The sequence below is a fragment of the Mastigoproctus giganteus genome, chromosome 1 (genome assembly GCF_048544385.1).
Source record: "Mastigoproctus giganteus isolate SK-2022 chromosome 1, ASM4854438v1, whole genome shotgun sequence".
Lineage (NCBI taxonomy): Eukaryota > Metazoa > Arthropoda > Arachnida > Uropygi > Thelyphonidae > Mastigoproctus > Mastigoproctus giganteus.
The window spans coordinates 67,593,289-67,618,232 of record NC_143575.1 but is presented as its reverse complement, the minus strand read 5'-3'; the positions used below and the strand labels follow the sequence as shown (position 1 = coordinate 67,618,232).

Genomic DNA, 24,944 nt, shown 5'->3' with positions numbered 1-24,944 from the left:
AAAATTGCTCATGAAATTATACTTTAAAAACAGAGTATCAGAAATTTCAACTTAATGACAAAACACTGAATAAAAATTAGCAATTTTTAACAGAAAGTAAATAATGATATATTAGAACTATTTTTCATACTCTATTGCTGGCAACAAAGTGTGTAGCAATTCTAGCTTTGAACACATCTCTCCCTTGAAGCCGATGTCCAGTTAAGGCAAGAAAAAGTCCAAGTTTTCCTGGAAGACGAGGAAGAAAATAACTTCCTCCAACGTCAGGGAAAAAACCTGTGCAATAAAAAAAAAATCTGTTATTGCAAATTACATATGAGTAATTGAATAGCTAGCATTAGTTGGGGCATATGATGCACAAAAGCAAGCTTATACAGAATCAGCCTAAAAACCCTTTCCTTTTCACCCATCACATCACTCCAAATGTTTCTCTAGTTCAGCCTTAAATTTATTTAAGCTATCAATTCCACAAGAACGGATGAAAATCTATTCCAGCAATCAACTACCCACTGGCTAAAGGCAAATTTACGTACATCTATTCTACAACTCTTTCCTTAAATTTGAATCTATGCCCCGTCAGGTTCTTAGTCTGAGCAAGTGGAAGTAGCCCGTCAGCACTGAGCCTGCTCAAAACATTCAAGGTGTTAAATACCTCCATCAGATCGCCTTGCAGGTGCCTAGTCTCCAGATGCTGCAACTTGCAGTACTTAAGCCTTTCTTTGTAAGGGCACACCTTTGTTCCTCTCACCAATCTTGTTGTGCTTCTCTGTACTCGTTCTAGCAATTCTACATCCTTCCTAAAATGAGGCCTCCAGACCTGTAATGCAGTACTCAAGGTGAGGCCTGACCATTGCCTTATACAAAGGGATAATCCCTTCCATTCTCTGCTTGCAAAATTGCTATATATCATTGACAAAACTCCATGACCTGCTCTAGCAACCCATATGTGCTGCTCAGAGAATTTCATATCTGGCTGCACAATTACCCCCAGGACTTTTTCATTCTCCACCTCCCTGACTGTACTACCACACAGTTGGTACGTTTCTCTTGGGTTACTGCTACCCATATGCAATACTTTGCATTAGTCAATGTTAAATTTCAGTTGCCACTTCTCAGCCTATCTGCCTAACTTTTCTAGATCTTATTGCAGTAGCATACTGTCCTTACTGTCATTAACAACCCTGCAATTTTTGTACCATCTGCACTTTGGACATTAAGCCTGATATACCTTTATTGATACCACTGATAAATACACAAAACAACAATGGGGAGAGCACTGAACCCTGGGGGACTCCACTAATAACATTAGTCCATCTAGTTCAGTGCCCATTTATTACCACTCTCTGCAGTCTCCCACTCAATCATCCCTTTATCTATTGCAGTAACTTGACCTTAATGACATACCGCTTGAATTCGTACAGCAGTCTTCCATGTACAATAGTATCAAAACTGTTTCTGAAATCCAAGTATATGATAGCAAAATTATTTTTTGCATCCAGTTCCTTTGTGACCAAATCATAGTATCCAATGAAATAGGCGAGACAGGACTTCCCCTTAACAAACCCACGCTGTGTCTGAACTATTACTGCAGTCTTTTCGAGGTGATCCTGTGTCACCTCTTTAACCAGTGATTCCATTAATTTCCCTGGAACAGAAGTTAAACTGACATGTCTATAATTACTTGTGTCACCCTTTGTCACCCCTTTGTAAATTGGGGATATATTTGCACATCTCCAGTCCATGGGGACCTCCCTTGAATCTAAGGATGCTCTCATAATTATAGGTAAGGGTTTGCTTACTTCCTTAGGCACTTCCTTTAATATAACTGGATAGATCCCACCTACTCCAGGTGCCTTTTTTATGTTTAACTTCAACAATTTCTCCTCCACTTTGCTCTCAGTTATTACAAAATCACTTAGCTCCCTGTTAGAGTTTGATAAACTTCTGGCATTCCCCTCCTTGAATACCTCCTCATGTGTGAATGTAGAGGCAAAATACTGATGAAGTTTATTAGTTACTTGAGCAGGATTATCAATAGTCAAACCATCTATGTTAAGTGGACCAATCTGATTCATCCTCTTCCTTCTAGAGTTTACACAAGTAAAGCACTCTTTGCTGTTTTTCTTTGCATCCACTGTGACCAAAGATTTCTCATAATCTGCCTTTGCCTGCCTAACTTTCTTCGTGACTTGATTACCGACTAGCTTATATCTGCCGTATGCTTCTGTGTCGCTTCATAATTTATATGCATCCCATGCATTTTATTCTTTGCCATGAGCCTCATTAATTAATCTGACATCCATTTAGGCCTGAACTTTGAATAGCATTTCTTAATTGGTATGAAAAGTCTAGTAACCTACAAGATTAAGTCCCTGAAGACTTTCCATTTAGAATTCACCCTTGGTAACATCATCAGTTGATTGCGCTGTATAGAATTTAAAAACTGTCTGAGACCACTGGAGTCACCTTTACAAAAGCAAAAACCCTTCCTTCCCTTTACCCTTGATGCTGGTTACATCTTTAAGTAAATCCCGCATCAGTACACTGTGATCACTGTCACCTAATGGTTCCTTTATCTGCAAATTCTTAATGCATGAATAATCATATCAAGAGCATTATTCTCTCTGGTTGCCCGTCGAACATGTTGCTGTAGAAAATAATCCTCCAATAATCAACAAAAGTCTTGCTAACGTGTAACCAAGTTCCAATCACTACCTGGAAAGGTAAAATCCCCTATTACAATTCATTCTGATTTTTTTTACTGGCCCACTTTATTTCTCTGCACAACTGTTCATTGTACTCATCAGAGTCATTAGGCCTGTAACACACTCCTGCTCTCATTTTCTGTTTCCCAGTGTTTATGTCAAAACAAACACACTCAACATTGCACTGTGCACCCATGTCAACTGAATGCACTTCCATAGATTTTATGTGCTTCTTAACTAACAGTATAACCCTTTGTCCCTTCCTACCCTGTCTATCCTTTTTGTACACATTGTACTTCTCAAATTCCAATACTGCACTTCTTATATCTGTGCTTGTATCTATAGTTACAAAATTAACATGTAGTTAAACAGAAAATTTATCCTTTCAAATATTATTAAAAAAAAAAACACCTCAGAAGTTTTTTAGTCTTCAATAAATATTTATTATCCAATCTGATTAAAAAATTACATTAAGGTAAAATAACATTTACACACAAAACCTTCCAAAAATAATATGTAACTTAACTCAATTATATTTCATATGCCGTAGAAAATTGCTGAAACATGACTGCTAACTGTACAGATTTGTGTACATGCTCTTATAATGCAGAAGTCAGAAATCATATTGCTACCCGTATTTGAATTGGAAAAGAAAGTAAACAATCACAATTTATATTTGCTTTTATAAAGAAAATTATGGAAATTAATATCAGGTACTTTTTTTGGAATTATAAAACAGAAGAATCAGCATTAGTAGAGGCAAATGATGCAAGAAAGCAAGCTTATACAGCCTTAGCCAAAAAAAAAAAAAAAAAAAACCCTCCCATTTCAACCATCCATTCGCTCCAAAAGTTTCTCCACTTCTTCCTTGAATTTATTGAAGCTAACAACTTCCACAACATTTGGAAGTTTGTTTCAGCAATGAACTACCCATTGACTAAAGACAAATTTCTGCACATCTATTCGACAAATGTCTTTCTCCAATTAAACTTTATACCTCCTGAAGGCTTGTTATCTGAGCAAGAGGAAGAAACCCATCAGCACTGAGCCTGCTCAATACATTCAAGGCCTTATACATCTCAATGAGATCACCATGCAGGTGCCTAGTCTCCAGAAGCTGCAATTTGGAGAACTGAGGCCTTTCTTTGTAAGAGCACTCCTTTGTTCCCCTCACCAGTCTTGTTGCCTTTCTCTGTACTCATTCTAGCAACTCTACATCCTTCCTAAAATGAGGCTTTCAGAGCTGTATGGAGTACTCAAGGTGTGGCCTGACCAGTGGCTTACACGAGGGGATAATCACCTCCTTATCGCTGCTAGCAGTATTCCTTTATATCATTGACAAGACCCCATGACTTGCTCTGGCAGCCTGTCTGCACTGCTCAAAAAACTTCATATCTGACTGCACAAATATCCCAAAGACTCTTTCATTCTAAACTACCCTGAGTGTAACACCACACAGTTTGTACATTTCTCTGGCATTACTGCTACCCATATGGAGTACTTTGCATTTGTCAATGTTAAACTTCAGTTGCCACTTCCCTTCCCATTTGCCCAACTTTTCTAAATCCTGTTGCAGTAGCATAACTGTCACTAACAATCCTGCCAACCTTTGTATAATCTGAAAACTTGGACACTAAGACTGATATTGACTGCAACTTGTGGTTTGGTCACTCGCACACTAGCAAGATTTTTGTGGATTTATTGGATGATTGTTTTCTGCAGCAGCATGTTAGAGAGGCAACCAGAGAGTGTAATACTTTTGATCTGGTTATCAGCACTGATTATTCGTGCATCAAAAAATTGCAGATAAAGGAACCACTAGGTGGTAGTGATCAGAGTGTACTGATGTGGGATTTAATTTAAGATATAATCACCATCAGGGGTAAAGGGAAAGGTTTTTGCTTCCGTAAAGGTGGCTACAGTCTCAGACAGTTTTTAAATTGTGTACAGTGGGATAAAATGGTGGTAATCAACAGCAAATTCTAAGTGGGAAGCATTCAAGGAGCTAATTGTTCAAGTTACTAGGCTTTTCATACCAATTAAGAAATATTTTTCAAGGTTTAGGCCTAGATGGATGTCAGATGAACTAATGAGACTTGTAGCAGAGAAGAAAACTGTATGCAATGCATATACATTATCAGGTGACACAGGAGCCTACGGCAGATATAAGCTAGTCTGTAATCAAGTCAAGACAGATTATTAGAAATCTTTGGCAAAGGACTCTAAGAAAAACAGCAAGGACTTTACTTATATAAACTCTAAAAAGAGAGGATGAATCCGACTGGTCCACTTAATGTCGATGGTTTGATTGTTGATGATCCCGCTCAGATAGCGGATAATATGAATGAGTATTTTGCATCTATGTTCACTCATGAGGATTTGTTAAGGGAGGAAAAATGTGGCACAAGTAACTATAGACCTGCTAGTTTAACTTGTGTTCCGGGGAAAATAATGGAGTCACTGGTTAAAGAAGCATTGCAGGATCATCTAGACAAGACTGCAGTAATAGGTAAGACACAGCATGGGTTTGTTAAAGGGAGGTCTTGCCTGACCAATTTGATTGGATACTATGATGTGGTCACAAAGGAACTGAATGCCAAAAATAACTTTGATATCATATACTTGGATTTCAGGAAAGCTTTTGACACTGTTGCGCATGGAAGACTACTGTACAAACTGGAGTGGTATGGTATGAAGGGTAAGTTGCTACAATGGATCAAAGGGAGGTTAAGTGGGAGAAGACAGAGAGTGGTAATCAATGGACACTGCTCTTCGTGGACTAATGTTATTAGTGGAGTTCCCCAAGGTTCGGTGTTGGGCTCACTGTTGTTTTGTATATTTATATACAAATGCAGATGATACAAAGCTTGGCAGGGTTGTTAATGACAGTATGGCAGTGTGTTACTGCAACAAGATCTAAAAAATTGGAGAAGATGGACTGAGAAGTGGCAACTGAAGTTTAACGTTGACAAATGCAAAATACTGCATATGGGTAGGGTGGTAGAAAATGAAAAAGACCTGGGAGTAATTATGCGGTCAGATACGAAGTTTTCTGGGCAATGCAGACAGGCTGCAAGAGCAGGTCATGGGGTACTGTCAATGATATAGAGAAATTTTGCTAATAGAGAAAATGAGGTGATTATTCCTTTGTATAAGGCAATGGTCAGATCACACCTTGAGTACTGCGTACTGGTGGGGAGGCCTCAGTTTAGGAAGGATGTACAGAGTTACTTGAGTGTGTACAGAGAAGGGCAACAAAACTGGTGAGAGGAACGAAGGGATCCTCTTACCAAGAAAGGCTTAAGTTCTGCAAATTGAAGCAGCTGGAGACTAGGCACCTGTAAGGTTATCTGATTGAAGTGTTAAGGTCTTGAATGGGTTGATCATGCTGAACTCTGATGGGATTCTGGCGTTTGCTCAGATTATGAACCTGAGGGGGAATAAATTCAAATCGAGGAAAACCAGTTGTACAATAGATGTGCGGAAATTTGTCTTTAACCAGCAGATGGTTAATTGCTGGAACAAACTTCCATCTGTTGTTGTAGAAATTGATAGCGAAAATAAATATATGGAGGAACTGGACAAACCTTTAGAGGGTATAGATGTGTGAAATTGTTTTTTTTTTTTTTTTTTGGGTGATACTAAAAAGCTCATATGCTTGCTTTCTTGCATCACATGGCTCCATTACTATAACTGTTAGTATATATCTTCATCAATATCATTAATAAATATATAAATCAATAATGGGCCCAACACCGAACCCTATGGGAGACACCACTAATAATATTAGTCCACAAAGAGCAGTGTCCACTGATTACCACTGTGTTGTCTCCCGCAAAAACAACCTTTTATCCATTGTAGCAACTTGCCCTTAATGCCATACTGCACCAATTTGTACAGTAGTCTTCCACGTGCAACAAAAGCTTTCCTAAAATCCAAATATATGATTTCAAAATTATTTTTTGCATCCGGTTCCTTTGTGACTAATCATTGTATCCAATCAAATTGGTTAGACAAGACTTCACCATAACAAACCCATGCTGTGTCTGAATTATTACTACAGTCATGTATGATCCTGCAATGCTTCTTAAACCAGTGACTCCATTACTTTCCCCAAGAACAAAAGTTAAACTAACAGGTCTGTAGATAATTGTCGCCCTTTGATCCCCCTTTGAATTTGAGATACATTTGCACATCTGATGCTCCAATGATGCTCTCATAATTATGGCTAATGGTTTGCTTATTTCCTTTGTCCCCTCTTTTAATATAACTGGATAGATCTCATCCACCCCAGGTGCGTTTCATATATTTAACTTCAACAATTTCTCCTCCACTTTGCTCTCAGTTATTACAAAATTATTTAACTCCCTGTTCGAGTTTGATAAACTCTGGTCTTCCCTTCCCTGAATAAATCCTCACATATGACTGTAGAAGCAAAATACACACTCAATTTGGCAACTATCTGAGAAGGATTACCTACAGTCAAACCATCGATATCAAGCTGACCAATCTGATTCAACCCCCTTCGTTTTATAGATTATATAAGTAAGAAGTCTTTGCTGTTTTTCTTTGCACCCTTTGCCAAGGATTTCTCCTAATCTGCCTTTGCTTGCCTAATCTCCTTTGTGACTTCATTACAGAGTAGCTTATATCTACCACAGGCTTCTGTGTCGCCTGATAATTTATATGAATCCCATACATTTTTTTTCTCTGCCACAATTCTCATTAGTACATCTGACATACAATTAGGCCGAAACCTAGAAAAAGTATTTCAGTTGGAACAAAAATCATAGTAGCTTCCAAGATTAATTCCTCGACTGCTTCCCATTTAGAATTTGCTGTTGCTAACATCATCAGTTGGTCCCACTGTATAGAAATTAAAAAACCTCTGAGACCACACTGTAGTCAACTTTATGAAAGCAAGGAATCCCCTCCCTTTACCCCTGATGGTAGTAACATCTTTAAGTAAATCCCACATCAGTACACTGTCATCACTGCCACCTAGTGGTTCCTTTATTTGTAAGTTCTTAACACACGAATTTACATCACTGCTGATAATCAGATCAAGAGTATTACTCCCTCTGGTTGCCTCTGAACATGCTGCTGTAGAAAACAATCATCTAGTAAATCCACAAAAGCCTTGCTAGTGTGTGTGACCAACCCACAAGTTCCAGTCAATATCTGGGAAGTTAAATATTCCCCATTATAAGATATTCTAAATTTACTGGCCCACTCTATTTCTCTGTATAGTTGTTCATTGTACTCATCAGAGTCATTAGGCCTATAACAAAGTTTTGCCCTCATTTTTGCTTTCCCACATCACACCAAACTGACTCAACATTGCACTGACCATTTATGTCAGTGTTTCCCAACCTTTTTTTAATTATCACCCCCTAAAGGGCTTTTTTAGACAATTTTTTTTTTCTTAATCGCCCTCCATGAAATTTTAAACAAGAAAATACTTTATACTTATTCTTTTTATTCCATGGGATCCCTGAGCCTGATGCTTCTTAGCTAAAAATTCAATGTTCGGTATGATGTTAGCAAGTTTAATTCTAATGTCTCCTCTTGAACATATATCAAATCTGTTTCTTTGCTTTGTTAATATTTTATTTACTGAACTAAACCCACTTTCAACCATATAAGACGTTATATGGTTGAAAGTGGTTCTGAAATGGCCAAAGAGGTATTTTGGCCATTTCAGACCATATTGTTGGATAAAGAAGTTTAGTTGTTTTTTATTCCCCACAACTCTTCCATTCCACCTTTTTCGAATTTATATTTGCATTCTTCGTTACATTTTAATTCAATGAGTTCTTGAATTTCTTCACTAGCAGACAGCATCGTATCCAGTTGTATCTAACATCCATGGCTTCACTTCAAAAGAAAATAAATCTGAAAATCTATTTTTCATTTCACTTTTTAAAGAACACAAATGATCTGAAGAATTCTTAAGATCATTCTTGGTGAGAGATTCATTGATTTCAGCTAACTCATGCATACCATGAAATTGTTTTCTCATTAAATTGCTTTCAAATATTTCCAATTTTTCAATGAAGGCTTTTAATACATGTTTCCAGTCTATCACTGTAATTAATTTCACTTGAAGTTGAAGTGATACTTCATTAAGTTTTCAAAAAATCCAAGCCATGCAGTATATGTTATTTTTGTGTCAGCTGATCTCTTTTGCTAAATCTGTGCCTCCTTCACTTTCTAAAAAATTAATTATCATATCAAAAAGATTTACAAATCTTGTTAGTTTCCTTTAGAAAGCCATCTGACTTCTATATGTAAAAGAAGCCTCACATACTGTTCTTCATACCAATACAAAATTTTCTGAAAAGGCAATCACATTTATGTGACTTTATTTTATTGATGGTTTTAATAACTATACCGAGAGATTGATAAAGAACTGGACTAATATCTTTTGCAACTAGATGACGCCGGTGCAATGCAGTATATTACAAGAACTTCAAGACATTCTTCCTTTATGTGGTCTATAAAACCCTTGCCTTCCAACCATGGAGGTAGCACCATCAGTGGCACAGGATACCAAATTTTCCAATGGTACTTGTTTTTCATCAAACCATGTTTTTATAACAGCAAAAATGGATGCTCCAGTACAGTCAGTTTCTATAGATTTTACAAACAATTCTTTTTGCAATTTACAATCATCATTGAAATAACATTTGTTATTTCAATGATGCCATTAGAAGGGCCTTACTGCCAGTAACTGTGGATTCATCAATTTGAATAGAAAATTTCTCATTTTAAGTTTGTCAATTAGCTGCTCTACAATGTTAACTGACATCTCATAACTGACAACCCTTGAATGGGTTGAGCACGCTGAATTCTGATGGGATCCTTCCACTTGTTCAGATTACAAACCTAATAAGGGGGCATAAATTCAAATTAAGAAAAGACAGATGTAGAATAGATGTGCAGAAATTTGCCTTTAGCCAGCGGTTAATTGCTGGAACAAACTTCCATCTGTTGTTGTGGAAGTTGATAGGTTAAATAAATTTAAGGAGGAACTGGACAGGCATTTGGAGGGAATGGTGTGTTTTTTTTTTATTTTTTTGGCTGATGCTGCATAAGCTCATACACTTGCTTTCTTGCATCACATGCCACTACTACTACTACTATCTCATCAATTCATCTTCGAATTGAACCGTTGCTCAATAGCAGTGCTATTAAAATACTGGAAGGATTTTGATGCATCACTGTTGAAATTAGTCTTTAATGCAGGAAGTATAGCAGTCTCAGCAACTATATGAATACTACCAGTTTTTGCAATGATTTCTGCAATTTCATAAGATGCCACCATTCCATTGTCATTTGTTTGTGTTCTTCTTAAATAAGAAAGTAACAGTGTTGTGTTGCTCAAAATTCTGTTTTAAAATATTTGATGTTTACTAACTTTATCAGGATGTTTCCTTTTTAAGTGATCTAAAAGTCTTGATGATTTCATATCCTCATTTGAAAAAGAACTATTACACTTAAGTAGTGGCGTAACTAGGGTGAGGCAGGTAAGGCACATGCCCTGGGTGCCATTTTTACAGTTTAAAAATGCAAAAATTCCAATGGATTTTTGGAATTCATTGCATTTTACAAGGGGTGCCATTTTTTATTTGCCTTGGGCGCCACAACCCTAGTTATGCCACTACACATAAAATACATGCTCTCTTGAGTCGAATGGGCTTCCAATAAAACCATAAGCTAGATATTCATCCAGATAATGTAGACACTTTTTCTTTTCGGCACTTGCCATGATTGGTTTTGGTTTGGTTTGGTTTGGGGTTTATTGGCGCATCAGCAACTGAGGCTATAATGCGCCAAATACCGGTCATATATAAAAAGTGAAAATATTCAGTGACCTAAGTAGTTAGGTCACCATGTCAAGATATAAAAGGAGTAAAAGTACAAAACATATGAGCAAAGGAATGCCAAATGAATTTTAAATTCGATTAAAAAGGTTTACTGATTTTAAAAAGTTAAAAACAGCAGACACATTGTCATTGTCGGATAAAATCTGACTGAGTGTATAAGGCTCAGCCAGAGGACTAAAAGCGGTAAAATAAAAATCACGTTCGTGTCTAAAACGTGGACACTCGGTTAAAATGTGGCGTATACTTAAATAGGTGTCACAATTCTCACACATAGGACAGTCATCTGCCCTCAGCAAAAAAGCATGTGTAAGATGACTGTGTCCTATGCGGAGCCGAGCTAATACAACTTCCTCTCTGCGATTCCTGCGCAGACTAGACTGCCAATGTCCGATTACAGGCTTTATCTGATAGAGCTTGTTTGTGACTTGCTCATGCCAGGATTGTTGCCATTGGGACAGTAATTTATCGTGTATTAACTGCCTGTAGTCTGTATAGGGGACTAACAGGCAATAACTGTTTTGGGGTTCGGGTGACTTGGCCGCAGCATCTGCCAGTTCATTTCCCACTATCCCAATGTGGCTTGGAATCCAGCAGAAACGAATGTCAAATGAACACTCAAACAAGGAATGCAACGTCTGCTGAATCCGGGTCACAAATGGATGAGGATTATACCTCCTACTCGATAAAGCCTGCAGTGAACTTAGAGAATCAGTGTACACCATACACTTTTGGTACCTATGGGTTTTAATGTGGTCCAAGGCTAACTCTATAGCATACAACTCAGCTGTATATATGCTGCATTGTTGGGGAATCTTTCCAGATATAGAAAGACCTGGAAAGATAGCAGCACATCCAACAGACAACTCCGACTTCGAGCCATCAGTGAAGATAGGCAAGAAGTCGGAATATTCGGTCCGGTGGGCAGCGTAGAGTTGGTGGTAGACAGAAGATGGAGTTGTGGACTTTCCCCAATTTTTAAGGGAGAAGTCGCATGATGGAATGCGAGCATGCCAGGGTGGAAGTGATTGCCTTGGTGACTGGGCAACATTGTCTACCGTGATGTCGAGCTCTCTGAGCAGATCTTGGACACGGATACCAAAAGGCCGATTGGCAGTCTGACGAGTGTTATATAAGTTTTCCCATTGTGGCTTGAAAACGGACGTCCACGTAGGGTTGTCTGGCAGGGATTTTAATTTAACAGTATATTTTAAAGACAATTGCTTTTGTCGCAACGACAGTGGTGGTTCAGATGCTTCAACATATAAACTCTGGACAGGGGATGTTCTAAATGCTCCAGTAGCAATTCGGATGGCTTGGTGGTGGACTGGGTCCAGCCATCTAAGTACGCTGTTTCTAGCCGATGTGTACACTTGGGACCCATAGTCTAGTTTAGATCGGACAAGTGCACGATAGAGGCTGAGCAAAGTGGAGCGGTCTGCTCCCCATTTATTGGAGGAAATAGAGCGTAGGAGATTCAGCCCTCTTGTGCACCTTGTCCGAAGTTGACGAATGTAAGGTAAAAATGTCAACTTCTTGTCGAAAATGAGCCCCAAGAATTTTGTCTCAGGTGCTACTGGAATGATGTCTTGTCCGAGTTTAAGTTCTGGTTCAGGGTGAAGGTTCCGTTTGCGACAAAAGTGTACGCAAACGGTCTTCTGTGGCGAGAACCTAAAACCATTAGTCACTGCCCAAGAGTTGACGTGGTCTATGGCATGCTGCAATTGTCTTTCGATGACCCTCATATTGCATGACTGCAAAAAGATGCTAAAGTCATCTACAAAGAGGGCACTGTTTACGGTAGGAGGAAGTTGTTCGGTTATAGAGTTAACTTTGATTGCAAAAAGCGTAACGCTTAAAACTGATCCCTGTGGAACTCCCTCTTCTTGGCAGAATGGTCGGGAGAGGGTGGATCCCACACGAACTTGGAAAGACCGGTCTGTAAGGAAGTTTTTGATAAAGAGGGCAATGTGTCCTCTAAGACCAAAGTTATATATATCTTTTAAAATTCCATATCTCCAAGCCGTGTCATACGCTTTTTCCATATCAAAGAAAACTGACACCTGGTGCTCACGTTTTAGGAAAGCATCACGTATAGATGTTTCCAAGCGGATTAAATGGTCGAGTGTTGACCGATTCCTTCGGAAGCCACACTGTATCCTGGAAAGGAGGTCATTAGCTTCTAAATACCACAAGAGACGAGCATTGACCATTCTTTCCAGGATCTTGCACAAACAGCTCGTCAGAGCAATAGGACGGTAATTGTTTGGTGTTTTTGGATCCTTTCCTGGTTTCGGAAAGGGAAGGATAGTTGCCACATGCCACGAGTCCGGAAATGTCTCTTCAATATAGATTCTATTATAGAGACAGAGCAAACGATCCATGGATTCCGATGAAAGATGTTTAATCATCTCATAATGGATGTCGTCTGGCCCAACAGCACTCGCCTTGGAGAGTAAGAGTGCTGCTTTCAGCTCCCACTGTGTAAAGGGCTGATTGTATTCCTCGCGATTGTTAGAGGACAGCTTTAGGTGATGTTTTTCTGCTCTCTGCTTGTGTGCGAGGAACTCTGGGGGGTAAGCTGTTTCTGAAGACACTTTAGCAAATGTCTCCCCTAGAGTATTTGCAATTGCAGTTAGATCTGCAATTGTACATCCATTATGTTCCAGGATCGATGAAGGGTGTGAGTTGTATTTGCCCTTCATTTTCCGAACTTTGTCCCAGATGGCTTTGGGATTGGCGGCCCTTGTAAGGGAAGATGTAAATTTGATCCAAGATTCCTTTTGGCTCTGACGTCTAATGTACCGTGCTTTGGCACGTGCACGTTTAAAGGCTATTAAATTATCTGTGGTGGGGTAACGGCGGAAAAATCCCCATGCTTTGTTTTGAGCCTTCCTAGCCGCTGTGCATTCTCCATTCCACCATGGTTTTGGAAAACGTGGAAAACGGGACGATGTCCTGGGAATTGCAACTGCTGCTGCCTGGGCTATACTTTCTGTGACGTTTTTAACTGCCTCATTAATTGACTCCTGGCTGACTATGGTGGTATTAAACGTTGCCAGATGACGAAAGGCATTCCAGTCGGCATGATCGATCTTCCAACGTGGTATCCTCGACTGGTGACATTGTCTCCCATTTGAAATGGTGGATAACACGGGGAAGTGATCACTACCATAAAGGTTATCTTCAACCTCCCATGTACTCAGAGGCAGGAGGGAAGAGGAGCAGATGGAAAGATCAATAGCAGTAAATGTACGGGTAGCCGTGTGGAAAAAGGTGTTAGATCCCACATTTAGAAGGGCCAGATCATTGTTTTCAAGCAATCGCTCGATAATCCGACCCCTTCTGTTGATGTCAGAACTACCCCACAGCGGATTATGTCCATTAAAATCCCCTAATAATAGGAAAGGGGGTGGCAGTTGCTTAATGAGATCATCAAGGTCTGCCTGGGCGGTGTCGTTCCCAGGTGGCAAATAAACGGAGCAAACAGTTAGTAGGAACCCTACTGTAAGACGAACTGCTACAGCCTCTAGATTAGTGGTAAGAATCACAGCTTGAAAGGGGGTGTGGTTACCCACAAGGATAGAAACTCCTCCGTGGGCAGGTCCATCCCCAGCTCTGTCTCTGCGAATAACTGAGCAGTTACGTAAGTAAGGATCTTCATTTGCCGTTAAATATGTCTCCTGTAAGCAAAAGCAAGTTGGTTCATGCTTACTCAGGAGGGCCTTGATGTCATCTCTATTTCTACGAAATCCACGGCAATTCCATTGGAGAAATTTAAATGTACCCATTATTTTGATTTACTGGGTCCGTCTGGTGGCTTCCGAAGGGCTGAGGGCTTCATTTTCTCAGTCCTGGGTTTATCTCTCTTTGGAAAGACTGGACGTTGGCCTGTATCCATTTCTTCTTCGTCTTTCGCAAAGAGTTCCAGGACAGGGTCGTCCTGTACCTCCTTATTTTCGACATCCATTGTCTCTTGAATTGTAGATGTCTGCTCCCCTTTCTTCTTGGTTTCTTTAGTACTCTGTTTTGGAAGTGGTGGAGCACTAGGAGGTACGGATATAGCAGTGGTGGCTGACTGTGATTTTTGGGTGGGCTTTTCGGAACTTAATAAATAGCGTGCAATGGGGGTAAAAGACTCCCTTGGTGGAATACTCATATCAGTCTGAGTACCAATGGTACTTTTCCCAGAAGCTTTCTGGGCATATGAGGGCTTGGCGCTATTTATAGGTTGGATGCGTCTTCTGGCCTCCTGATAGGAGATGTTTAGCTCTGTTTTTAGTTTCTGAATTTCCTTCTCCTCTTTCCACCGCTGGCATGCTCGAGAGTATGCAGGGTGTTCCCCTTGGCAGTTTGTACAACTTGGCTTAGAAGCTAAACATTCCTTGCTCTCATGGTCTTTAGCACCACAGCGAGCACAGGCGGGGTTGCCACGACAAGCTGTTTGAGAGTGGCCATACTTTTGGCATTTAAAGCACCTCAGTGGGTTGGGGATATAAACCCTCACTGGGCAGTTTAAATAGCCTGCTTTTATGGAACTTGGAGGCCGTGGGGTGTTAAACGTTACGATGAGAACTCGGGTAGGGACGAGATTCGCATCCTTCCGCATCGATATTCTTTTGACAGCCGTCACTCCTTGCTCTTTAAGTTCAGAGCAGATCTCTTCTTCAGAAACATGAAGAAGGTCCCACTCTGATATGACACCGCGTGAGAAATTCAAGGTTTTATGGGGAGTAACGATGATCGGTAATCCCCCTAAAGATGTGGCTTTCAGTAGTTGCTGTGCATGTTTTTGGTTTGCAGCCTCAACTAAAATGTCTCCAGAACGTAGCCTTTTGACAGATTTTGGGGATCCTGTCAACCCTTCTAATCCTTTCTGGATGAAAAAGGGTGACATTTTCCCGAGTGCCTGCTCTCCGGTGGAATGGAGAATGAGGAAAAGCGGTGTGACAGATGGTGGTGTATCCTCAGTTCTGGCTCTTTTTGCACAAGTATTTTCTGTGGTTTCGTCTCGGTTAGGTAGGGGCCTTGTTGGGGCCCCAGAAGAAATAGAATTTAAATTACTCATAAGAGTAAAGAAAAAGTGTCTGATGCCTAAGTACCTCACCCACCACGGAGCCCTACGAGGGGGCGCCCACTCGTGAACTAGCAGGTACTGCGTACACGAATGGGACGCCGAGTTCGCTTAGAACACCATACCCACGTTTCCAATAGGTCTTTATCCCGTCCCAGGACCAAAGGGAGGGAGACTTATTGGAACGCAGTTGACCCTAGCAGTGTAATACCACCCGCCGATTGATCCCAGTCGGGCCGGTCTGGGACCACCCGTCTCGTCGAAGCAGGGGCCAAAGTGGTGTATTAAGGCTGGGCCCCTCAACCACCAGGATCCCCCTTTCCGCTTCCACGGGTCGCGGCGCACGGCTGCACACGCCGGATTCCAAAGATGTAACCCTGGAACCAAGGTATGGGCGTTAGATCCCAGTGATGCTAGTCTGGAAGTCCAGCAGCGTCACTGGGAGGTCCCCTCACCACGTACAGGTGCCCACGTCGAGGGGCCCTGATTGGTTGGTTCGGGACTTGCCTATGATGGGTTGAATAACTTCAAAGAATTAAATAATATAATATTTTTATTTAACTGTCACAGTCCATGTCACTCACAAAAGCACTGTGGATCAAAATAAAAAAAATTCACAAGAAACAAAAAACCAGTCCTAATTGTCGCTTATAAAGTAGAAACAATACACTGAAACATTTCCTCATCCCATCCATGCCTCATATATTGACGACTGAATAAATAAATAAACTACACCATGCTGCCGCCAAGGTCGGAGCTGTCGGAAAGGCACAAACATCAAGGATTGTGGAGACATTACCTCTGGAAGCATAGGTATTTAATCCTATGAAAAGCAAAGGTGGTTGAATTAAATCACGCCACTATATTCCTTTTACTAAATTTCTCACTCACTCCTGATATAATATATCTATATGTTAAAAATCAGTTGTATCGGGGGAAAAAGAAAACCCAATGAGAGAAATTAAATATTAAGGAATAAGATGTCATTGGGTAAGGTTGAATTTTCAAGGGCTACAAACCATTGTAATATCCATGATTTTTTCCCCCCAAAAATCCATTTTTGCTCCCGTTGAGAATCACTGGTTGTCAACTGGATGCACTTCCTTAGATTTTATGTGTTTCTTTACTAACAGCACAACCCCTCCTCCCTTCCTATGATGTCTATCTTTTCTGTACACATTGTACTCTCCAAATTCTGCATTCCTTATTCTGTGTGACACCATGTCTCTGATATCCCAACAATATTCGCCTTTGATGTCTTCACTAACACTTCAAATTTATTTACTATATTCCTAGCATTGGTGTACATGCAAGTATATATGTACCTGTTCTTACTCTTAGTTACTCTAACACACAGCCCACGTATTTACTTGTTTCATGACTTCCAGCAGTTCCTGAAATCCTCAGCAATTTGCTTTCCAGGCTGCTGCTCATTCCAATAGAAGCAGTGCAAGAATCATTTCCACCTCTGCCTGTGGCTACTGTTAATCTATTAGTCTGTGAATACCCCCAAGCTAACAGTTTTCTGACCTACCTAACATTGCCTTGATAGCATCAGGAAATATTCTTGTACCCTTTTTATTTAAGTGTATCCCATCCTTGTAGAAGCAATCTCTCCTGTTAACAAGCACAGACGATGCTGAGAAAAATTCTATCCAATGAGCTTTACACAATCTCTCCAGGGCCGAATATGATTGATAAGGCTCTCTCATACTGTGTCTGGGCAGGATCGCAGATACTTTCAAATCTAACCCTAACTCGTGACTGTTTTTCGACACTGACCTGTACATGTTAAGTAAATCTGTAGATCTCCTACACTTATGTAGTGCCAATGTGTACAATGATATCACCTTTTGTGCCCTTGAAACATGATATTTGCCCTACAATGTCATCAACTTTTGCTCCTGGCAGACATACCCTGGTTCTATTCCACCTATCCTTTTTGTACAATATATTTCCTGTTTCCCTGAAAACTAGCTCCTGTGGGACCAGAGCATTCTGTCCTGAAGATTGGCACTGTGTTGTCTGGTGCACAAGAGTGAGCTCTGGCACTGAGTTCGGCAGCTGATAGCTTGATGCCCCCCCCCCTTTAATTCCTTTGAGGGCATCTGCTCGATTCATCAAACTCTAATAGACGCCCATCATAATGCTGAGTTGGCATCTAATTTCTTCACACGCTCTGCACTTAGCACACACAAAGACATCCTCTTTGCACTACTTTGTGCATGTTGCTTTGCTGCTCTAGTCTGGGGCATGATTTTCGTTTAAATACAATTTAATTAACAATAAAAATTAATAAGATTTATAAATTTAATTGATTAATTGACAATACTATACCAAGCTAACAGATTCCTAATACAGTGCTACGTATTACACTATCTAGTTTTATGTTATACCTTATGCTATCAAATTTGAGATATACGTTACGCTATTCAGTAGCGATCTAATTTACTACAACAATGGCGATAAATTTCGAATGGTGCGAGGTTCTACAGATACTAAGTAGTAACATACAAAATCTCTATCTAAATTCAAAATAAACTAGTAGTGTAACTAGGAATATAAAGCTATTTCTAGAAAATAAATTAATATGCCAATTAAGTCAATAAAACGGCAAAAATTTAAGAAAAAGAGGGTTGTGATAAATGGTAATTCCTCAGTTTGGGTTCATATAAAAAGTGGGGGTTCCCCAAGGATCAGTATTAGGACCACTGTTGTTTTTTGATTTTCATAAATGATATCGACGAAGGGATAGAAGGCGTGATGTCTAAATTTGCAGATGATGTAAAGATTGGTAGAGCAGTTAACGATCGCCACCAAGCAGACCTTCTTCAGAATTACCTAGATAGACTTCAGGGATGGTCAGAAAAATGGCAGCTATTGCCCATTGTATAAGGCAATAGTTAGACTACATCTGGAATACTGTATACCAGTTTGGAAACCTCATTTAGGCAGGACATAGATCTGTTGGAAAGGGTTCAGAGATGAAAAACATTTATTGGGAGCACAAAAGGATATTCTAACTAAGAAAGACAGCGGTTCTGTAAATTGAAGTCTCAGCTATGCTTTAATCCAGCAAAGTATAAGGTATTGCATCAGGAGGAACAGTAACCCCAAAATAACTTGTACACTTGGCTTGTTGTTGTTGGGTTTTATTGGCACATTAGCAACTAAGGCTATAATGCGCCTTGTACACTTGGCGGAGTTGAACTAAAGTCGGCAGTAGAAGAAAGGAATGAATTACATTGGTCTAGCGGATACGAACGGTATGACTATTGATAATCAAACCTCTACAGATGGCTGATAAACTGAATAAATATCTTTCATCTGCATTCACACGTGAAGAATTTTTTAGTGATAAGGTTAGCAGAAGTCTATCAAATATACTGATTTGCAGTTAAATGAGTTTATAATAACAGGAAGTATAGGTTGTAAAGAAATTGCTGCAGCTAAAAGTGAACAAAGCACCTTGGGCTTATGAAATCTATCAAATTATAATAAGAAAAGCTACAAAAGAGGTGGTGGCAACATGCACGAGGGCATCCTAAAATACAGGGAAAGTACCTGTAGACTGGAGATGTGAAAATGCATCCTCTATCCCCATTTCCTATTTTGTAGGAAATGAATGCAAAGAATAATTTTGACATTATATACAGATTTCAGTTAAACCTTATACTGTACCACATATATGATTGTTGTATTAATCGGAGCAATGTGCATTGGGGAAGTCACTGCTATGGAAGTCCCTGCTCTTCATGGACTACTGTGAAAAGTGGAGATCCACAGGGTTTAGTGTTGGACCCTTTAATGTTATTAATGCCACTGATGTAGGTATTTCAAGTTTGATGTCTAAGTTTTTTAATGATACAAAGGTAGACACAGTAATTAATGATAGTTATCTACTTCAAGAAGATCTAGATAAATTAAGTAGACTGACTGTAAAATGGCAATTAAGGTTTAATAGTGGTAAATGCAAGGTACTGCATTTGGGTAGCAGTAGTTCCAGAAATAACATGCCATTTGGGTGGTAGCAGACTCAAAGTAGTCAAGTTTAAAAAACATCCACTGGTTATTGTATGGTGTGACATGAAATTCTAGCTGCAGTACAAATAAGTTGTATGCAGATAGAATTTCATGGACATGCAGTTCATGGACTTCTGTTAATGATATTCAGGTATTTTGAATAGCAAGGGACAAAGAAGTGATTATCCCATTGTATAAGGCAATAGTTAGACCACATCTGAAATACTGTATACCAGTTTGGAAACCTCATTTAGGCAGGACATAGATCTGTTGGAAAGGGTTCAGAGATGAAAAACATTTATTGGGAGCACAAAAGGATATTCTAACTAAGAAAGACAGCGGTTCTGTAAATTGCAGTCTCTGGAAACTGGGCACCTGCAGGGTGACCTAACTGATATGTACAAGGCTGTAAAATGGATACATAAACTAAATGCTAATGGCATATTTACTCTTTTTGATATGAAACACACAATGGGCATAAATTAAATTTGGAAAAGGATGGCTGCAGAATATTTTGTATGGAAATTTGCATTCAGCCAAAGTGTAATCAATTGTTTGAATAAACTTCTACCTAGTGTTGTGTAGATGGGTGGTTTGAATTAATACGTTTGGACAAATTAATGGAAGGAATGGACAAATAAAGTTCCCCCCCCCTATGGCTGGTGCGATATAAGCCTTGCTCCCTTGCATTTAGGGCTTACAATACCAGTCAAAATCTTAATACCAGTATTTCAGTATTTTTAATTTATGAAACCGGGATACCGATAGTAATACCAGTATTCCAAAAACAAACGTTTTTCTCAATAAATTTTGATGACAGTTAGGTGCAATAAAGTAAGGAAAAAAACAAGTACTGTAATTACTTGAATTCAAGTTTTAAATAAACATTTATTGTAATAATAAATATTCTGAAAAAAATCATTAAAAATACAGTTATTCTAAAAACAAAAAAATACATATTGTTACTGCAAAGTTTAGTTATGTTTAAGCATCCACACTACCTGTCCGAATAAAGTGAGCTCTTAAGAAATATAAGCAATCAATAGTATGATCGTTTAAAATGGATCTAATTTTGGTACATATTTGATTAGCGGCAGAAAACACCCTTTCGAATTCTATTCTGGTACTATTGTACTGAGATAATTGTTGACGATCTCAGTCCATATTTTCTAGGCTTTGAACTTTTTTAGCAAAAATAGTTAAAGATATTTCATTAATACTTTTAACTATTAATTAATTAATTTTCAAAAGTTCATCTTTTAAAATCTGGAAGTCGGGAATTTCTTATTTTTGAAAGAATTTGTGAACATAATCAAACCATGGAAGACCAACGTTCCATGTTCGTTTTCCATGGTTGGATTATGTTCATCGTTTTCTGAAAGAGAAAGATGTTTTATTCAGCGGAGTATAATTTTCACTATAGTATCTTTACTGAGTCTGGGAGAGACCATTTATTTGGTTTTTAGGAGAATTAGCAACTAAGGCCATATTTGCTTCGGGGATATGCGGTGGTCAGTCCCTAACCTTTCCGCATCTTCCATATTTGGTGGTCACGAGCTCGAACCCCAGTCTTGGGAGAGAGCAAAGAGTGGAGCTAAGGAATAAAGAGAGCAAAGAATGCAGATAAGGAATTCTTCACATATATAAATGCAAAGAAGAGAAGGACAAATCAGATCGGAAGCATATTTAATTGCATGGGATAGTATTAGATACCCCAACTGATGTTGCAGATAAACTCGACAGCTACTTTGCATCGATATTTACAGAAGAAAAACTTTTCACGTCAATGAGAAAACTTTCGCACCCACAGGTGAGTAAGGCTCCTGTGGTTGATGGAATATACCATATAATCTTAAAGGAGGCGGCAAGTGAGTGCATTGAAGCATTAAGGCTAGTTATGAGAGCATCACTAGACTCAGGAGGATTCCGTTGGATTGGTGTAAATTGGAACATAAAGACGGTTCTAGGAGTGTAACGGGAAATTACCGACCGGCCACTCTAACTTCAGTAGTAGGGAAAATATGGAGGCAATGATCAAGGGTGGAATTCAGGATCATTTAGATGGAAATGGAATTCTGTAGGATACACAGCATGGTTTTGTAAAGGGAAAATAATGTTTAACTAATCTGGTTAGCCATTTTGACAGGTCACTCGTGAGCTGGATTTAGAGAATAATTTCAACACTTTATTTAGGTATCAGCAAAGCATTTGACTCAGTCCCACATGAGTAGATACTTTATAAGTTGGAGCAGGCAGGAATCATAGGGAAAATCCTTAGATGGATTGCACAATGGCTTAAAGGCACCAGACAGGGGGTTGTGATAAATGATTATTCCTCAGATTGGGTTAATGTAAGAAGTGGGGTTAACCAAGAATCAGTATTGGGGCCACTGTTGTTTTTGATTATCTTAAATGACATCTATGAAGGGATGGAGGGTGTGATGTCTAAACTTGAAGATGATGTAGGGATCAGTAAAGTAGTTAATGATCGTCACCAAGCAGAACTTCTTCAGAGTGACCTAAATAGACTTCTGGGATGGTCAGAAAAGTGGCAGCTATATGCTTTAATTCAGCAAAATGCAAGGTCTTACACCTGGGAAAGAGCAACCCTAAAATAACTTATACACTTGGTGGAGTTGAACTAAAGTCAGTAGTGGAGGAACGGGACTTGGGAGTTACGATACGGTCAGACACGAAGTTGTCCGAGAATTGTGGACAGGTTACAATGTTGCATGGTGTCCTATCGAAAATTTGCTAGTAGAGATAAGAATTACAAAATCACCTTTATGTGATTATAAAACTATTATGTGATTAAATTAAACTATTTTTTTAAAATTAGTACCGAAAAACTGGTATTTTTGTATCAATACTGATATTTGAATACCGGAAAAAAATGACTGGGATCCCGGGATCTGGTATTGTAAGCCCTACTTGCATCATATTGCCCTAATGGGAAAATATGATGCAAGGGCTCTTGGGATGATGATAAAATGTTACACCATTTTACCATCATTTTATACACCATTATGTATCTCTCATATTGTGGAGTTATACTTCATAACTGAGGTATAACATCATAATAGGACAATATGATGCAAAGGTTCTTGGGATGATGACAAAATGATACACCACCACCATCATTTTATACATCATCAGACATCTCTCATATTGTGGAATTATACTTCATAACTGAATTGTCATCATTGGATCACCATGGTACCTACTCACCCACTGATGAAATGCCAAATAGCCTTGAAATGGTGCCATCTGGTTGATGGTATCCACTGCGAATAAGTAACAATAGTCTTCTCCACTGGTGAAGCTTACTTATTCAAGGTGCTCACATCTGGTGAATATGGGCTTGGCACACCCAGGGTCCTGAGCTGGATATCATCATTCTTCTATTTCTTGGTGATTTCTCTCTCTCTCTCTGTCTCTCTCTCTCTCTCAGAGTAACTTGGAAACTTTTTTTTTTGGCTGGTGCAGCATAAGCCTCAGGCTTCTTTGCACCATATGGCTAATAATAATAATAAGGTGGTGCAATATCATGGCAACTCATTGGGAAGGTATTCACAGTATGAGATATACTTAAACAATGCAGTTCTCAGCTATTTTAGAGTTTGCTCATACTACCACAATGCCTTTGCACTAACTTGAACGTCATTTAAGTTATCTTAATTTCTTTTTCTTCTTTCTTTGTTTTTTCTAGCAGTACAGTTATCCTGAAAATGAAAATGTTACAAAACATCAACAAACTAAAAACAGATCTACTGATTTTAGTAGATTTGGTAAAGTTGCCTAAAGTGATATATGTACTCTCACGTTCCAATAAACTAAAATTAATTTTAATAAATTACGGATGTTAAGAAAGAAAAAAAAAGGTTTATTTTTATATTATTAATTTCTGATTTTATACCATGTATATCATTTACAATGCAAGTGATTGCTTTTTCTTTGGAAAATAGTGTCATATTACAACTATCACAAGTACATCTGGGTGAATAAAGATAGATTTTGAACCCTCTGGCAAATAAATTTTTAGTGTAAAAAGCCCTAGAAAAAGCTTGGTCACTTGGTGAAGATGTAGACTTCTGTAGCTGCTGCAAGCCGATAAGTTTTCATTGAAATTTTATCGTATTTTTGAATAGTTAGCATATTAATTTGTTTTACAAATAGATTAAATAGGCTTAGTGGCATTTGTTAGCTTATTTTTAAAATTTATCTAGTGATTTTGTAAGTTAAACCTGCTACTCGTACCGCTTGATTTTTTTTTTTTTTTTTTGATTTGGTAGTTGTTGGCGCATCGGCTTCTGTGGCCATATTGCACCTCCCAAGGTTTTTGCAGTACTTTGATCCAAGCCCGAGGCGAGAATCGAACCCGCGACCTTTGGGTTGCCGGGCAGGTACTTTACCCACTCGGCTAGCCCGGTCGGCCACTCATACCGCTATCGTAGTGGTGTTTTTGATGAGAATATTGTAGTGTAACCAGCAGCTCAGAATAGCAAGGTTTAAATTGTAATGAATAAGTATTTTGAAGGGTTTAATCACCTTTTGGATATATATCTGTTGCAGTTTTTTTTAATTAGTTAGCGTATTAATTTGTGTTTTATAAATAGATTAAATAGGCTTAGTAGCGTTCATTAGCGTATTTTTTTAAATTTAGCCAGTGACTTTGTAAGTTACAACTCGCTACTCTTACCGCTATTGTAGCATAGAAGAATAGAAGGGTTTTAATTGTAATAAATAAGTATTTTGAAGTTTTTAATCACTTTTTGGGCATATATCTTTTGTATTTAGCCAGGGATATAACTAATTTAGCATTGTAATCATTACGGTACTTTGTAACTTGATAACGTATATCTCGAATTTGATAGCTAAGGTATAACGTAAAACTATACAGCGGAATACTTATTACTGCATTAGCTTAGTATAGTATTATATAGTCAAGTATAGTATAGTAAATTAATCAATTAAATTTATTAACCTTAATTAATTTTCATTGTTAATTAAATTGTATTTAAACGGAAATTATGCCCCAGACTAGAGCAGCAAGGCAACATACATGAAGTAGCGGGAGTGCTGGGGCTCAGTGGAGAACCGAAGGGGGCGATTCTCCAATGCCTCACAGTGTAAAGAAATGTGCAACTTGTGAAATGTTTGCAGACTTTCTGGGACGGGATATGATGTTGCCAAGGGGGGGGGATGTCTTTGTATGTGTGTGTGTGTGCTCAATGTAGGCAGTGTGAAGAAGTTAGG

At 38.9% G+C, this 24,944-nt stretch overlaps 1 protein-coding gene across 1 annotated transcript in view; it reads right to left on the bottom strand.

Moving 5' to 3' along the window:
- Positions 1 to 24,944, bottom strand: part of Hibch (3-hydroxyisobutyryl-CoA hydrolase) — a 366,114-nt gene that overhangs the window by 90,258 nt on the left and 250,912 nt on the right. Inside the window, exon 8 of the mRNA XM_090380451.1 lies at positions 131 to 276. Coding sequence (XP_090236577.1) covers positions 131 to 276 — 146 coding nt within the window. The remainder of the gene's footprint in view (positions 1 to 130; positions 277 to 24,944) is intronic.